The sequence below is a fragment of the Acomys minous genome (assembly GCF_964271855.1).
Source record: "Acomys minous genome assembly, chromosome: 17".
In the NCBI taxonomy this organism is placed as follows: Eukaryota; Metazoa; Chordata; class Mammalia; order Rodentia; family Muridae; genus Acomys; species Acomys minous.
In genome coordinates, this window is record NC_140500.1 from 58,214,690 (window position 1) to 58,232,602 (window position 17,913).

Below are 17,913 nucleotides of genomic sequence, written 5' to 3' on the forward strand. Positions count from 1 at the left end.
TAAATTATTCCCTGTGGCCCTTCAACCCTGAGAAAAGAGGTTGCTCTCACCCCGAGGCTATTAGGCTTTTAATAACGTGCCCCAAGTAAGGGATTCTTTCCCAGGTGTCTGATATCTGGGTGGCGTTTGGGACATCCATCTATGCAACAGACGTCTACTGACTACCTTCTTCTATTGGCTTTCTGCACTGGCTCTTTGCTCTGGTGGAGTGTGTTTGAGGCTCTATTAGCTTTAGCAGTAAAGTATGCGGTTACTTCCGCTGAGGCTCCCACTGCCGGCAGCCTGGTGGCCTGGTAAGAAAGGGTGCTGAGCAGGTCTGATTCACCCACGCTGAGAACTTGTTTCTTCCGCACCTGCGCCCCCCTCCCTCAGCCTGCCACCCAAGACGCATAAACCTAGATTATTCTCCTCTGTGCTCCCTAGCCTTTCCAGTCCAGCCAGAGGCCGGGTTCTCTTCTCTCCCACAACTCCCTCCGCCGCCCTCTCCAACACTAAGCCAGTCCACACAGTCTATCTATTTTTTGAGCCAACGTGGGAGCCTCCGAAGGGCTCCTGGGCTCCCGGTCCTGCTCTGGCCCCCTTCCAATCTTTCCCTTTCCTCTATGGCAGAGTCCCAGCAATGCAGGTCTGGTCAGGTGACTCCCACACAGGCAGCATCCTTAAACACCCCGCAGTGGTTTCCTCTACTTTTCAGATAGAGACCTCACATCTGAAGGCACCGAAAGTTTTGCAAGGCGCGCTCCTTGCTTGACACTTGGCTCCCACTGGTTGATTTTTCACCCCTCAGGCCTATCGTGTTCTCTCCCACGCCTGGGCCTCCCACGGGGACATCAGCTCTTTTCCGGCATCTCCTCATCCCTGCAGTATCCACAAAGCATCATTTCCTCCAAGGAACCTTATGCCCCTCGCTTCTTTATTACCATATGTTTCCCCATTTTGATCGTATGCTCCATGGGATCTGGGACCGTGTCTGCCTTGTTATCCGGAAGGGTGTCACGGAGCTTTGTGAACCGAGTGAGGCTAGGCAGTAGGGTTTGTGGAATTGAATGAAATTGACTTACAAGTCTTGGGGGGGGGGCGGTGATTGGCCACATTTTATCTAAGTTGTTAAGAGGTAATTCTAAAGACACAGTTGTTTGCCCTTACCGTTCTGAGCCGACAGGTTTCTGCAGGGGCTGGCCTCAAAACTCTCCATAGCGGAGGATGACCTTGAATATGTGACCTTCCTGTCTCTGCTTCCAGGTGTGAGCAGCCATGACATTTAGGTTGATACTGGAGATAGAACCCAGCTTTGCAGGGGCTAAGCAAGTCCTCCATCAATTAAGCTACACACGGGATCCAATCCTGTTCTCAGTGGTTGGTAAACAGTGGGTGTCTAAGGACAGCAGAGAGATGCCTGTGCAGGCCTGGCAGAGATGCCTGCTGCTGACAGTGCTTCATAAGCCATGGTCCTAGCCGGATGTAGCGCCGCATACCTTTAATCCCAGCGCTGGGGAGGCAGAGGCAGGTGAATCTCTGTGAGGTCAAGGCCAGTGTGGTCTACATAGTAAGTCTAGGTCAGCCAAGGCTACACAGAGAAACCCTGTCTCAAGAAACAAAACAAAACAAAACCACCAAAATAAATAAAATAAACCATGGTCCATTCCCAGAACCCACCCTCCCCCCATGCAACCTATGTTGCCTTCAAACTTACTCACCATGGTCACCGGATGATGACGCTGGCCTTCTGGTCCTTTGCCTCTGAAGTGCTGGCATTCAACACCACACCTAGTTTTATGGGGTGCTAGGGGCCAAGCCCAAGGCTTTGTGCATACTAGGCAAACACTGCTAACTGAGGTACAGTCCTAGTCAAGTAAGGCCCTACTGCTTTTTGTAGGACTGGGAGGTGAGGTCTTCCTTGCTCTCTGGAAGCCCTTCCTCCCTTCCTTCTTCAAGGGTCTCTCCAGGAAGGAGGGCACTGGGAGAGGCAGCACTGAGCCAGAAAGGGTGATGGTTTTTTTTTTTTTTTTTGGTCTATGGCTGTTTTTCTCTCCATAAGATAATGATTGTAGCCTAACTTCCCCCACACCTTTTTGCATATTGGCTCATGAAAATTTTATGGCCGCCCCCCCCCCCCCTCGTGAGAGGCCCAATGACCTTTAGTTTTCAGGTGAGAGAGTTGCAGCTCTCAGAGGCAAGGACTTCCCAGGCAGCCTCACTGCAGTCCAGGCTTACTTATTTACTGTCAACTTTTTTTTTTTTTCCTGAATTAATGTTTTACGGCCTTCTAAAGCAAACCACAAGGAGGTCCAGTGAGGGAGGTCCGTGCTGCACACAGCCCGGGCCCTGTGGGCAGGATAAGAGTATTTGAAAGAATCAGGAGACACCTGTTTGTCAGTGTTCCTTATTTTGGAGGTTTTCAATCACAAAAGTAAAGCCTTTCTTCCCCATCGTTCAACCTCAGCTTTGCCTGTTTAAAGCCAAACAGTATCTCAGTTGCATTCTTTCCCATTCTTAGCCAACTGATGTGTGTGTGTGTTGCATTTGTGCGCCCCTGTCTGTGGAGACCAGAGCGCTTTAGCTGTAGTTCCTCAGGTGCCGCACCCAGCCTTGGTTTGTTTTAGAAACCTAAAAAAGGGGTAGGGGCAGATGCTTTTAGATTTACAGAGTTAAAACAAAGAATTTCTACACAATTCTCATACAAGGTCCTTTAGCATCTCACAGGGCCAAGGTACGTATGTCAAAAATAATCAGTGGCCGGAGAGATGGCACAGCAGTTAAGAGTGCTCGCTTGCTCTTGCAGAGGACCCGAATTCAGTCCCTAGCATGCACGTGAGGTGGGTAGCTCTTATGGCCTGTGACTTCATCTCCAATAATCTAACACCCTTTTCTAGCCCCTACGGGCACACAAAAGAAAATTAAAATAAATAAATAGGTGGGTGAGGTGGTGAATATCTTTAATCCCAGCAATTGAGAGGCAGAGGCAGGTGGATCTCTGTGAATCTGTGGCCAGCCTGGTCTGCAGAGCAAGTTTCAGACCAGCCAGAGCTACCTGTTCCACAAAAAGGTGTGGAGGACTGTAGAGAACCAAGGTTTGATTCCCAGCATCCACCTGGTGGCTGACAACCATCTGTGACTCCAGTTCCAGGCAATCTGATGGCCTCTTCTGACCTCCTTCCGCCTCAGACATACACGTACACACACACACACACACACACATCCAGGAAAAACATACACAAAAAATAAAGGTACATTTTGGTTTTTCGAGACAGGGTTTCTCTGTAGCCTTGGCTGGCCTTAGTAGACCAGGCTAGCCTCGAACTCAGTGATCAGCCTGCCTCTGTCTCCCAAGCGCTGGGATTAAAGGTATGTATCACCACGCCCGGCAAAGTTTAAAAAAAAAAAAAAAGGCAAATAAAAATAAAAACAAAAATTTATTTAATGTGTGAATAATAAAAATAAATAGATAAGAATCACTGCACTGGGGCTGGAGAGATGGCTCAGCGGTTAAGAGCACTGTCTGCTCTTCCAAAGGACCCGGGTTCAATTCCTAGCACCCACATGGCAGCTCACAACTGTCTTTAATTCCAGTTCCAAGGGACCTGACACCCCCACACCAATGCAAATAAAATAAAATAAAATAAAATATAAGGAAGAAAAAGAATCACTGCACTCCAGGCTGAACTGTATTTTTATTTTTATGTTAATGACCCTTCAAGTCTAGGGACCCATGTTGCTGTTGCATAGCGTGTCGTTAGTGTCCTTTGGTCTTTGAGTTTCTCTGGATTTCTTCATTTTGTGACTTTGGCAGCATTGGGAAGAACAGGTGTAGTGTATCTTCAGTGTGGGTGTGCCCAGTGCTTTCCCCTGTGAGAGACAGAGCTGCAGGCTTTGAGGAAAGTGTGTTCCAGGTGTGATACATCTTCCACGTTGCAGCTTCTCACAGGGATTTGGAAACGTGGGGAAGGGAGGGATGCAAAGATGGATCAGCAGTTAAGGGTGTATGCAAATGCTTTTCCAAGGCCAGGTCGTGGTAGTGCATGCCTTTAATCCCAGCACTGGCAGAGGCAGGTGGAGCATTGTGAGTTCGAGGCCAGCCTGGTCTACAAAGCAAGTCTAGGAAAGTGAAGGGTACACAGAGAAACCCTGTCTCGGAAAAAAAAAAAAAAGAATAAATAAATTAAAACTAGTGTTAATGTGAGTCCAGTATTCCCCACACCACATTATCCCGCCCTCTTATTTATTTGATTTTTGTTTGTTTATTTATTTATTTTAAGACAGAGTTGCTGGGCGTGGTGGTACACGCCTTTAAGAGAGACCCTGTCTTGGAAAAACAAACAAACAAACAAACAAGACAGTTTCTCTGCATAGTTCTAGATGTCCTGGAACTCATTCTGTAGACCAGGCTGGCCTTGAACTCACAGAGCTCTGCTTGCCTCTACTTCTCAAGTGCTGGGATCAAAGGCATGGGATCAACTGCCCTTTTTTTTTTAAAAACAGGGTTTCATGTAGCCCAGGCTGGCCTTGAACTTGCTATGTAACTGAGAATGACTTTGATCGGCTCCTGATCCTCCTGCCTTCACCTCCCAGTGCTGAGGTTACAGGCTTCTGCCATTATGCTGCACTAATTAATCTTATTTTCACATTTTATTATTTTATTTATTTGTCTATGTCTATGTCTGTGTATATATTCACACATGTGTGCCAGTGTCTCTTGGAGCTGGAGTTAGAGACAGTTGTGAGCTGCCTGACATGGGTGCTGGGAACAGAACTCAAATCCTTTGGAAGATCAGCAAATGCTTCTAACTGCTAATTTATTTATTTGCTTGTACGTATGTATGTATTTTAGACAAGGTTTCTCTGTGTAGCCTTGGCTGTCCTGGACTGGATTTGTATACCAGGCTGGCCTCGAACTCACAAAGATCCACCTGCTTCTGCCTCCCTGAGTACTGGGATCATAGGTATGTGCCATAACGCCTGTCTCTAACTGCTAATTTATCTCTCCAGTCTCTCGTTATTTCTTTTTTCTTTTCTTTTTAAAAAAGATTTACTTATTTTATTTTATGCGTATGAGTGTTTGCTTGCATGTATGTCTATGCACCATGTGTGTGCCTGGTTCCCTTGAAGGTCAGAAGAGGTCGTCTAATCCCCCGGGATTATGGGTGGTTACAAGTCATGTGGGTGCTGGGAATCAAACCCGGGTCCTCTGCAAGAGCGACAGAGCCATCTCTCCAGCCCTCTGTCTTTCTCACCGTTAAACACCGAGTCACTTCACGTTTCCCTGATTGTTGCCTGGTTTGTTTGAATGACGCTCCCCGTCAGCCCCCACTGTTGCTAAAGTGCCTTCCCTTTGAGGGATGGGAACAATGCCTACCCCTGTTCCTGAGGCCCCAAAGACAAACTGAGGTGCCGCTCCGTAGCACTCACTCTGGGGAACCAACACGTTCACGAGGCTTACTTACAGAGCACGGGTGAGGGCAGATGCATGGTCAGGCCCACCCACCATGCTGCCACACTGGATGACATATGACTCCCCAGTGGCTGTGTAGGTGGGGCTCCCTCCCCTGGCCCTTCCCCACTGTGCCCTCTGACCCGAGGCCATGTGCAATTAGGACAGAATTGCATGTAATTGGTTGGGAGGAACAGTAATTGGATATACTGGTGAGGGTCCCAGTACCCTCCCTACCCCCTTCCTTCCCTCAGGAGATGTCCACAGTCAGTGAGCTCGGCTGGGAAGGTCTTTTTCAGGTGGTCACAGCTGATCCGGTGGAGATGGTGGCAGCTTGGCTGGGTGGATAGTCCTGTGTAACAGCCACATCCTGCAGGCTTGTCTGATGCTTTGGAGATAGGGTTTGCCTATGTAGTCCAGCTTGGCCTGGGTCCTGCACCCCCTCCCCCCTGCCCCTTAGTGATTTGCAGGCATGTGAAGCAAGAGCTTTCTTGCTTATTTCGCTTACTGGTTCTCTCCCGCTTTCACCTCTCATATATGTTGAAGAACTGGGGTGTCCTATAGAATTCCCCGTATTAAGTTGTGGCTGGTTGCATCTCTGTGGCTCTGGTTTTGTTGTTGTTGTGTTGTTGTTTTGGTTTTTCGAGACAGGATTTCTCTGTGTAGCCTTGGCTATCCTGGACTCACGTTGTAGACCAGGCTGGCCTCGAACTCACAAATATCCACCTGTCTCTGCCTCCTGAGTGCTGGGATTAAAGGCGTGCGCCACCACTGCCCGGCTGGCCTGTTGTTTTGCCCCATTTTTCGGCCTTGTGTTTCAGCACTACTCCACATTTCCCATGAAAGAGGCTAGCTCACCTCCCAGGAGCCTCTGAGAGCTGCCTTTCTTCTCCTCCTCCTCTTCTCTTTTCAGTTTCTTTTGGAAAATAGTTTGAAGCTGGGAATAGTAGCATATACCTTTGTCCCCAGCTCTTGGGAGGTAGAAATAGGCATAGCTCTGTGAGCTCAAGACCAGCCTGATTTACATAGTGAGTTCCAGGACAACCAGAGCTGCATAGTGAAACCCTGTTTCTGTTATAAGTATATATACACATATATGTATGTATGTATATATGTGTGATAAACACACACACACACACACACACACACACACACACACACACACACACACACACACACTGGAGAGATGCCTCAGTGGCTAAGAGTGTGAATTGCTCTTGCAGGGAACCCTGAGTTCTATCCCAGGACCTATGTTAGGTGACTTAAAACACCTGTAGTCCCTGATCCAGGGCCCTGACACTCCTGGCCCCCTCAGACACCTATACTCATATGCACATACCCCCCAGACACACAGCTTATACATAATTACAGATAAAATCTTTACGTGTGTGTGTGTGTGTATATGTGTGCGTGTGTGTGTGTGTGTGCGTGTGTGTGTGTGTGTGTGCATACATATATCTTAATCATGTCCAGCCCCACTATTCCCTCCCACACGCCCTGGACCCACCCACCCATGACATGTTCCCCTCCCACCTTCATGTTCTCTTTTTATTTATTTTAAGATAACTGAGTCTAGTACTGCCAGCACACACATGGGTGTGGGGCATTTTTCTGGGGAACCTATCAGCAGCCGCACCCTTGAAGGACCCTGACTCTCTTTCCCCAGCAGTCCTCGGCCCCTTGGTATGGGTGGGGGCCTCATGAGTCACTCCTCTGTCTGTCCGGTCCATGCTGAGGTGGTAACTGGCCTGGCTTCAGGTCCTCACAGCTGCTGTGTGTTTCTGAGTGTAATGGCCATGTGCCCAGAAGACAGCGTTTTGTAGCATTCTGTCTCATCTTGGGTCTCCTGTGTTCTTCCTCCAGCCCCCTCCCACAGTGTTTCCCCCCCTTTTCTTCTTTTTATAAAAATTTTATTTATTTAATGTATATGAGAGCTCTATCTGTATGTACACCTGCAGGCCAGAAGAGGGCACCAGATCTCATTATAGATGGTTGTGAGCCACCATGTGGTTGCTGGGAATTGAACTCAGGACCTCTAGAAGAGTAGACAGTGCTCTTAACCGCTGAGCCATCTCTCTGGCCCCTCCCCCTCCTTTTCTTCAGACCTTCCTCCATTCTTTGCTTCCCTTCAGACTCAGATACTGGTTGGGCAAGTTGCGGGCCCTAGATTAGGAAACCACACACAGGCCTCTTCCTGTTTGTCAGTCCATCTACAAGAATCACAGTCGTTGGTTTACTTTTTTTTTTCATGTCTTTTATTTTATTTATCTTTAAAAAAAAATGAATGGTGGGCTAGAGAGATGGCTTAGTGGTTAAGAGCACCGCCTGCTCTTCCAAAGGACCAGGGTTCAGTCCCTAGCAACCACATGGCAGCTCACAACTGTCTGTAACTCCAAGATCTGACACCCTAACACCAACGTGCATACATTAAAAAATTAAATAAAATATTTCTAAAAAATGAATGGATGTTTTACCTGCATGTTTATCTGTGCACTGTGTGTGTACCTGGTGCTCATGGAAGCCAGAAGAGGTCATCAGATCTCCTGGAACTGGAGTTACAGACATTTGTGCTTTGCCATGTGATGTTGGGATCAAACCCAGGTCATCTGGAAGAACAGCCAGTGCTCTTAACCAAAAAACCAAACCAAAACAAACAAAACAAAAAAACAAAACCCATCTCTCCAGCCTGGTCTGTTCACTTCTTTAGTGTTCTTTGTCTGTTTTTGATTTTTTTTTGAGACAGGGGTTCTCTTTGTAGTCATGACTGTCCTAGAACCTTTGCTCAGTAGTCCAGGCTGGCCTCGAACTCACAGAGATCTGCCCTTCCTCTGCCTCCCGAGGGCTGGGATTAAAGGCGTGCTCTGTCCCTGCCAGACTTCTTTAGTATTCTTGCTCTTTCAGACATCTCACTTACCTGATCAGATGGCTGGGGTCAGAGCATGTTGGATGTGCGCTGGGCTCTGAGATGGGCCCGAACTAACTGGGCCTGAGCTGCCTCAGGCTGCCCGTGGGATTCAGGGAGACTCTGGGTGACAAAGCGCACCCCTCACATCAAAGTTGAGGGAGAGGCTGGTGTGGGCTGAATCGTGTGGCTTTGAGCCTATTTCTCATTTAATTTGCTTGAAATAAACTTCTAGAATCTTAGTCCCTTGAAGCCAGCTCTGTCCTTTAATCATTTATTTGGCATGAAGTGATTGTTGCCCAAGGTAGCTTTGGGGGTTTGTGTGTGGAGGGGCCTTAACAACTCCCCAGAGCCCTGGGTAGATGTCTTCTTAGAATTTTACTTACCTTCAGCAGGGTGGCGGTGGCGCACACCTTTAATCCCAGCACTTGGGAGACAGAGGCAGGTGAGTTCGAGGCCAGCCTGGTCTACAGAGCAAGTTCCAGGACAGCCTGGGCTACACAGAGAAATCCTGTCTCCAAAAACAAAAACAAATTTACCTTCACCTAAGTATGTGCTTGTGCTTGCACACATGAGTATGGGTGCCCCAAAGGGCCAGAAAGGGACATCAAGACACCCTGGAGCTAGAGTTATCAGTAGTTTTGAGCCACCCAGTGTGGGTACCAAGAATGGACTCAAGTTCTCTGCAAGAGCTATACTCACTCCCAACCTCTGAGCCATCTCTCCAGCCCCTGGGTAAGTATCTAAATAGATGCTGGTGTGTGAAGCCCGCCCCGCCCCAGACTAGTGGAACCAGCATCCTGGAGATGAGGCTGCCTGGGCAGTCCCGGGTGATCATGGTGCTGATGCTGTGAAGGTAGGTGCCTGTGCGAGATTCAGTGACGGGTCACGCCCACCACTCGCTAGCTTGGTCCCGTGCAAGTAATCCCCGAAGAAGGGCGATTTAGAGGCAGGGTCTGGGACTAGCAGGTCTTCTCAGGCCTTCCTGGCTGGGCTGTACCTGGGGAGGGGGCAGCTCGGGGTTGCTGGGGGCAGGGACGCTACCCACAGTGAGCTGACTCACCTCGCTTGTGAGGGGAAAGGGAAGGGATCATTTCGTTGACTCATTCTTTCAGTGAAGAAAAAAGGAAAGAGGAAAAAAAAATGCGCTGTGTGATTGAGCAAAGATGGGGCCGAATGGGGGTGGTGGGGGAGGGGGAGGGGAAGGGGGAGAGGGAGGGTTGACTATACATTTTAAAGTACTGAAAAACTAAAATGAACTCAGACTGAGAAAGTAAAAACTGCATGTCACTCAACAGGCAGAGAGGGGCAGACACAGATAAAGTTTTGGGTTTTTTTGTTTTTTTGTTTTGTTTTGTTTTTCCTGTAGGCAAACAATGTCTTTTGACAGAACTCGGAAACACTGTTTCTAACAAGAACTGACACCAGCAACTCAGTACTGAATTTACTTAGTCCTCCTCCTCCTCCTCCTCCTCTCCCTCCTCTTTCCCCCATTTTTCACGTGTGTGGGTGCAGTTTGCATGTATGTGTATGTATGTTTCTGCATGCGTGTCGGCATGCATGTACATGTGCACACCTGCATGTGGAGGCCTGAGGCTGATGCCAGGAAGCATTCTCTGTCATTCTCCGTCTCTCTCTTTGAGGTAGGGTCTCTCCATCAAACCCAGAGCTTGCCTCTCTGGCTGGTCTTCCCCGGCCAGTTTGCTTTGGGAACCCCTGTCTCTGCTTTTCAGGGCCGTCGTTACATGTGGACTGGCGCGTCGACCTAGCGTATGTTGCTTGAAGGCATTTGTCCTAACTGCTGATCCGTGTCACTCACCATGCCTAAGAATTCTCTAAGATCATGATGGTCGGAAGTTTGCTGCTCTAGTACTGTGTGCAGGAACACTAAACATGTGGGGCTAGGGAGATGGCTCAGTGGTTAAGAGTACTTACTGCTCTAGCGGAGGACCCGGGTTCAGTTCCCAGCACCCACATGGCACCTCACCCCACCTGTACCTCCTGTACCAGGGCATCCGACAACGCCATCTGGCCTCCTTGGGCATCTGCACACATGTGGTGCATATAAACTCATGCAAGCACACAGACATGTGCATAAGTAAGCAAGCATATTGGATCAAGACTTCAGGCTGAGTGAGAAGGTAGAAGGTATCTTGGGGAAGTCACCTCCCGTGGGCCTCTCGTTGGCACCTCTGCTCATCTTTGTCCCCCTTGACCTGCTATTCTTTCTAATCCTACCTCCCTCTTGAAGCTGCGCCCAGCCACTGTCCCTTTAGGGACATGTTGATTGCATGCCAGGTCTGTCTGTAAGTAGAAAACAGGAGCCACAGAGCACCCCCAGTGTCCTAGAGCTTACTCTCCAGTGTATCGCACAGGGGCTGATGGGATGGCTAGGTGGGTAAGAACATTTGCTGCTCTTGTCAAGGACCTGGGTTCTGTTCCCAGCACCACACGGTGTGGCTCACAACTGTCAATAACTCCAGTTCCAGGAGATCTGATGCTCTCTTCTAACCTTGGGCACCAGGCGTGCACATGAGACACATAAAAACACTCAGGCAAAGCCCTCATACACATAAAAGAAAAAGTAATTTTTATAAAAGAAAATGTATTACCTAGCATACCCAACTTGTACTTTATATCCACTAAAGTAAATTATTATTATTATTATTATTATTATTATTATTATTATTATTATTATTATTATTAAGGCAGGGTCTCACTATGTAGCCCTGGCTGGCATAAAACTTTCTATGTAGACCAGGCTAGCCTCAGACTGAAAGAGATCTGTCCTCCTCCCAGACTCCTGGTGCTGGGATTAAAGGTGTACACCACCACACCTCCTGTGTCTGTCGTCTGTTCAAGTCACCTTGTGGTTCTTGTCTTGGGGGAGCCAGGGCCACTTGCTGCCACCATTGTCTGGAGGTGACCAGAAAGTCTGGGGACACAGCAGAAATACACACCACTATTAAGGACGTCTTTAGTCTGGAAGAAAATAAAGCAATAGCGGCCACCTGTCAGGCTTCGTGGCTGGCCTGTGCATTTAGGTCTTTTCTTTTTGCTTCAGCTACTTGAGAGTTGTGAGTGTTTTTATTTCCTCAGATGAGGGGATGAGATGAGAACTGTACCCAGTCTGTATGAATATTCGGCTTGGGCTGAGCCCAGAGTGCTTCCTTCTCTGTTCCAGCAGTCCCTAGGCCTAGAAGTTTCTAACCTCTGTACAATCTAATTTTCTGTAAACCCAAACCTTGAAGGCTTCAGCTTCCAGCCTCTATCTGCTAACCTAGGCCTAGAATGTTTCAGCCTCTGAGGCTTACTGTTGAATAAACTCACCCTTTTAGCTCTTTCTGGACTCTTCGCTGGCTGGTTCAACTCAGCTGTACTGGCCAAAACTCCTCTCCAAGCTGATTGATTTCATCTGGCTTCTCTTCGCTTCTCACTGAGTTGCTCTGCTTGGCTCCATACTAACTTTGGCAATATGTTCTAATCCTCTAATCTCATTCTCTGGCTTGTTCTGTCTTCACCTGCATCTAATCTAACTTGTTCTCTCTGCAACCTGTCTCTGTAAAATCGCCACACTCTCTTCCCTTCCCTTCCCTTCCCCTTCCCCTTCCCCTTTCCCTTCCCCTTCCCCTTCCCTTCCCTTCCCTTCCCTTCCCTTCCCTTCCCTTCCCTTCCCTTCCCTTCCCTTCCCTTCCCTCTCTCTTTCTCTCTCTCTCTTTCCCTCCCTCTGCACTGCTTTTAAGTAGCCTTTCTTCCTGTGCTGTTCTTTTGAGAGTTGGACACACCCTATCTCTGACTCATTCTGTCAAATCTTTCTGTTTGGTCACTTTGTCTGCCCCTCAATTAGATGTCACCATCACTGTTTCTTTCTGTAAACTAACCTTCCTTTCATTGTTTGTGATTAAAGGTGTGTACTAAGGGCATGTCTGTACTCCAGCCAGATCATACTGTAGTCCATAGTGTGTCTGCATTCCAGATCACATAGACCTGGAAGGACTTTAGATACGATCCCTTACCAGAGCAGCCATGTTGCTAGATTACAGTTTGTCCACAGAGAGCAGGTTACATCCACTCACCCCACAGTGCCTCAGTGCAAGGACTCTGTACCTCATATGGTCTCTATGCTCAGGAAACTTAACACAGATACAGTGTGTTTGTATTATTTTGTTATTTTTATGTGTATATACGTGTTTTCCTTGCATGTATGTATGTACGTACTGTTGGACCCTCTGAAATATATTAGTTTTGTCTTATGTCTTCTCTGTCCCAGCCCTGGAACCAGCCACTTCTTAAGGGAAGCCCTGGTTCTTTTAGGGACTGGATGTCATCTGGGCCTTTTGTTCGTCTTTAGTACCCATGTGTCTTGGGGCTGTATCTTATTTGATAGAAGTACTTGCTTAGCGTGCATGATGCCCAGGATTCAATCCCTGGTAACACACACACACACACACACACACACACACGAAATCCATCCCCTCCATCCCCTCTCTGTCTCCTTGGTTACTAAGTTGGAAAGTTGGACTCTCACTGTTGGCATGCATTTTATGAACTCACAATCACTTTTATATCATAATTGTTGCTTGAAAGCACAAGTTGATACGGTAGTCACACTTGTCACTCCATTTATGGACAGTGCATGGGGACTCTCTCTTCTAGTATTCTTAGGGATAAAATTGTGCGGGGACAGTATGTGTGAGCCTGCATCCTACAGCATGTCTTAAGTGAAGACTAGGTCCAGCCACTTGTGAGAGCTAGGAAAAAAGCATATTCAGCTTGAATTGTGCTGAGCCTTAATCTGGCCTCTGCTCTGATGCGGAGGGCCCTCCCCACGCAGCCGTGGCAGGTAGGCAAGATATGAAAGGAGAAAATAGGCTTGGTATGCGTGGGAACCTTGAGATCCCGCAGAGGGACCTCGCAGGGTCTTTGCTGGGAAGGGAAGGGGAGGGACAGGAGCTGACTGCAGCATGTGCAGCAGTGAGCGGATGAGCAATGGCAGCTCTTCTCTTTCCTTCACTGTGCAGAGGGTGGTACTTGGAAAGTGCTGGGAGTCTGGGAAGGACGTTGGGGCCTAGCCCAGCGTGCAGTGAGGCGTGAACCCCCAGCGCTTGCATCTCGCCCCTTCATCCTTGAGCCAACACCTTCTCTTTCCCCTCCCAGCTCGGCCGTGCCCTATTGGCTTTGTCCTCAGGCAGAAGGCCCAGCAGCCCTGTTGCTCGGTTTCCTTTCAATGTGCGTGAATGCCCATGGCCCCGCTTAGCACAAAGCCCTCCTTTTCCAGAGCTCTTGGGCAAGGCTAGGGGAGCTGGCGTTTCACTGTGGCAACAGGGCCGTGAGTTGAAGGAGGCTCTGGGCTGTGAGTTGGGCCTGCCATATTTGGGCTCTGCCTGTGGGGAGCAGAACCTCAGAACGGGGCCCTGTGATGAATGGGCAAGCCTTCTCTCTGGCCTTCTGCAGCAAGGGACGTGCCTGTGTACCTGGGATGCTTGAGTGCTTCTGAAGTGTCTAGACCAGATCCCGGGACAGTAGGAGGGAGGGAAAACACGGGGGACACACGTAGAAAGGTTGGGGTGTGCCTATGTCTGTGCACATGTTATCTCAGGGACACACAGAGGCCAGAAGAGGACATTGGATCTCCTGGAGCTTAAGTTACAGGCAGTTGTGAGCTACCTGATGTGGGTGCTGAGAATCAAACTCGGGTCCTCTGCAAGAGCAGCAAGTGTTCTTAATGGCTAAGTTATCTCTTCAGCCCTAGTCATGATGTTTCTTGTTTGTTTTTTGAGACACATCTTTAATCCAGCACTCGGGAGGCAGAGGCAGGTGGATGTCTGTGAGTTCAAAGCCAGCCTGGTCTACAAAGTGAGTCCAGGACAGCCGGGGCTCCACAGAGAAACCCTGTCTCAGACAGACAGACAGACAGACAGGCAGGCAGGCAGGCAGGCAGAGACAAACCAAAGAGACAGGGTCTCTCTACATAGTCTGGCTATTCTCAAACTCACTATGTGGACCAGGCTGTTCTCAAACTCACAGAGCTCTGTCTTCCTTCCCGAGTGCTTGGACTTAAAGGAGTGTGCCACTGTACCTGGCACCATGATGTGTCTTTTTTTTTTTAGATTTATTTATTTATTATTATGTATATAATGTTCTTCCTGCATGTACACCTGCAGGCCAGAAAAGGGCATCAGATTACATTATAGACAGTTGTGAGCCACCATGTGGTTGCTGGGAATTGAACTCAGGACCTTTGGAAGAGCAGGCGGTGCTCTTAACCACTGAGCCATCTCTCCAGCCCCACCATGATGTGTCTTAATGGTCTCTGAGTTGATTTTAGGAAACTCCCAGCCCTGGGATGGGGACTGAGGCCTCAGTGGCCTCTATCACCTGCATAGGGGACCCTGGGGACTGTGGGTGAGCCCACCAGTGTCTTGCGTACAGCCTCTGACCTCCTCTTCTCTTTCCTCCTCTCCCCTCCTTCTCCAGACATCCTTCTATGGTCGCTTCAGACACTTCTTGGACATCATCGACCCTCGAACACTCTTTGTCACTGAGGTGAGTCAGAGCCAGCACTCTCAATAGAGGCTGCTCCCCTGGCCTTTGTACCTTGTCACTTCGGAAAGTGTGAGTCATCAGAGGGGGGAAGGAGGAGGAGGAGGAGGAGGAGGAGGAGGAGGAGGAGGAGGAGGAGGAGAGGGTAAGGAAGGCTCAAGGTGAGAGGAAGGTCATGCGTCTCAATCCAGAGGGTGTTCCTACCTGTGCCATGTCTCCCACTGGCCCTCACTGTACCCTTTCTAGAGAAGCATCACTTTTATTATTGAAAACCTCAATGACGTTGGTACCAATTCTATGAGTCATATGCTCAGAACGGGGTCCAAGGTGGGGCCCAGTGATACAGTGCTCACCTACATGTGCGAGACTCTGGGTTAGATCTCCAGTCTGGGGGGGGGGAAGGGGGGCAATGGCCATGGGTGGGAGGAGCCAAGCAGTCTAGATGTAGTTAGCAAAGCAAAAAGTGCCTTCATTATTCTCCTTGCTCAGTGCCCCCTCTCCTCGGTGACCACTGTCCTTGGGTTTTAATGTCTGGTTTACTAAGGCATCGTTTGCCTCTAAAATTGTACAGTTCTATGAATTTTGACAAACAGAGTCAGCCAAGTATTTGTGACCATGACCATGTAAGAGAGGGTTTGGTTGGTAAGTTGTTCGCCTTGCAAGCATGTGGATCTAAGTTCAGTCCCCAGGACCCCCGTGAAAAGCCAGGTGCTGTGGCACACACTTCTGATCTCCGTGCTTGGGAGGCAGAGACAAAGGGACCCCTGGGCCTCACTGGCTGGTGGATCCTGTTCTGTGAGCACCAGGCCAATGAAAGACCCCGTTTTAAAGGAGGTAGATGGCCAGCCCAAGAATGACACCTCTGGCCTCCACTTGCACACATACACGGGCACATGTGCAACTGCACACACAGGAACACCGCAGACACAAGCATTAGAAAGAAAAAAAGAAAGAAAAAAGCCCAGAGTCCCTTCCTGTGTAAGCCAGAAAGGTGGAGGCAGGAGGATCACTGTGACATTCAACCAGAATAGTCGCACGGATGCGTTCCAGGTTCAGTGAGACACCCTGCCTCAAAATAAATAAATAAATAAATAATAAAAATAAATAAATAAAATAAGGTGGAGGTGGGGCAGCTGGAGAGATGGCTCAGAAGTTAAGAGCACCGGCTACTCTTCCTGAGGTCCTGAGCTCAATTCCCAGTAACCACATGGTGGTTGATATCCATCTGTAATGAGGTCTGGTGCCCTCTTCTGGTGTGTAGTTGTACATGTAGACACAACTTTGTATACATAATAAATAATAATAATAATAAAAATAAGGTGGAAAGTGATTACGAAGGCACCCAGGGTTAACCAATCTCTGGTCTCCACATGCACAGTGCACACATAAGCATATGTGCATGTAATGTACACACAGGGTGTGAAGCATTTGTGTCATTCTCACAGCTGGCTTATGCTTTGTTGGAGCAGAACCTCTCTGTCGCCAGCTCCTGTCAACTTCTTGTCCATTTGGCTGTTTCCACAGCCACCTCTCTTCTCTAACAAATGCTGCTCACTCAGGCTGTGTCTGTCTGCCTGTCTTTCTTTTGTTTTTTGTTTTTGTTTTGATTTTGTTTTTGTTTTTTGGTTTTTCGAGACAGAGTCTCTCTGTGTAGCCTTGGCTGCCCTGGACTCACTTTGTAGACCAGGCTGGCCTCAAACTCACAGTGATCCGCCTGCCTCTGCCTCCCGAGTGCTGGGGATAAAGATGTACGCCACCATGCCTGGCTTGTGTCTGTCTCTTAATGCTGGGAAGTGTCCCACTGAAAACATGTTCAGGAATTTGTCTGTTGCCTTATTAGTGGACGTCTGGCCCTTTCCCAGCATTTGACTGTTATGAGTAAAGTTGCTACGAACATTCATTGTGTGGACGTAAGCTTTCTTCTTTCTTTCTCTGTTTTGTTTCTGAGAGACCGTCTCACTATGTAGCCCTGGCTATGTTGGAACTTGCTTTGTAGACCAGGCTGGCCTTGGGAACAAGATGGCTAGCTTGTAAGGCAAGTGTGGAAAATATATGTTTAACTTTTTGGGAAAACTATCACGTTGCTTTTCAAAGTGGCTCTAGGTGTGACATCATCAATGATGTGTGGTTCCACTTTCTCATATGACACTTGCTATTACCTCTTGATCTTAGCCAAAAGGCTCAGAAGCAATCAGTATTACTAAATTAAAAAAAAAAAGATCTTAGCTAGGCAATGGTGACACATGCCTTTAATCCCAGCACTCGGGGAGGCAGAGACAGGCAGATCTCTGAGTTCGAGGCCAGCCTGGTCTACAAAGTGAGTCCAGGACAGCCAAGGCTAACAAAGAGGCACGCTGTCTCGAAAAACCAAAACCAAAACCAAAACCAAACCAAACAAAAACATCGCACAATTATTAAATACATGCTGAACAAGACAGTTTGTGTTTTTAGTTTTATTTATTTAGTTAGCTTTATTTATTATTTATTAATTTTAAAGGATGTATTCAGTGCATGCATGTGTGTGCGTGTTCCTGTGTACGTGTGAATGAGAGTGTGCCATGTGTGTTCCGGTGCCTCTGGAGGTCAGAAGCAGTTGTCAGAGCCCTTGGAGCTGGAGTTAGAAGCAGTTGTGAGCTGCTGAATACAGGTGCTGGGAGTTGAACTTGAGCCCTCTGGAAGAGAAGCAAGTGCTTTTAACTCCAGCCCCCTTATTTTTATTTTGTATTAAACTAATTAATGTGTAGGTATGTCAAGGGCTGTGAGCTTTGGCGTGAGTACCTCCTACCACATGGGTTCTGGGGCTTGAACTCAGGTCATCAGGCTTGGTGGCAAGTGCCTTTACCCACTGAGCCATCTCACCAGCTCTGTATTTTTAAATTGATCCCTGACACACATTGCTTTGCAGTTCCCTGTCATGATTCAGTACCCACGTGCCTCTGCCATGTTCATAGCAGAGTAACAGTGTTGGTCCCTCGCCAACATTTGCCATATCTCTGTGGTGACAGTAAACATTTCACACCCATCAGCTTATCAGAATCAC

General features: G+C 48.3%; 1 protein-coding gene across 4 annotated transcripts in view; it reads left to right on the plus strand.

The window, feature by feature from the left end:
* Positions 1-17,913, plus strand: part of SFXN5 (sideroflexin 5) — a 122,550-nt gene that overhangs the window by 2,049 nt on the left and 102,588 nt on the right. For all 4 annotated transcript variants that reach the window (XM_084766180.1, XM_084766177.1, XM_084766179.1 and 1 more), the window contains exon 2: positions 14,808-14,876. In XM_084766180.1, the coding sequence (XP_084622306.1) occupies positions 14,808-14,876 (69 nt within the window). The remainder of the gene's footprint in view (positions 1-14,807; positions 14,877-17,913) is intronic.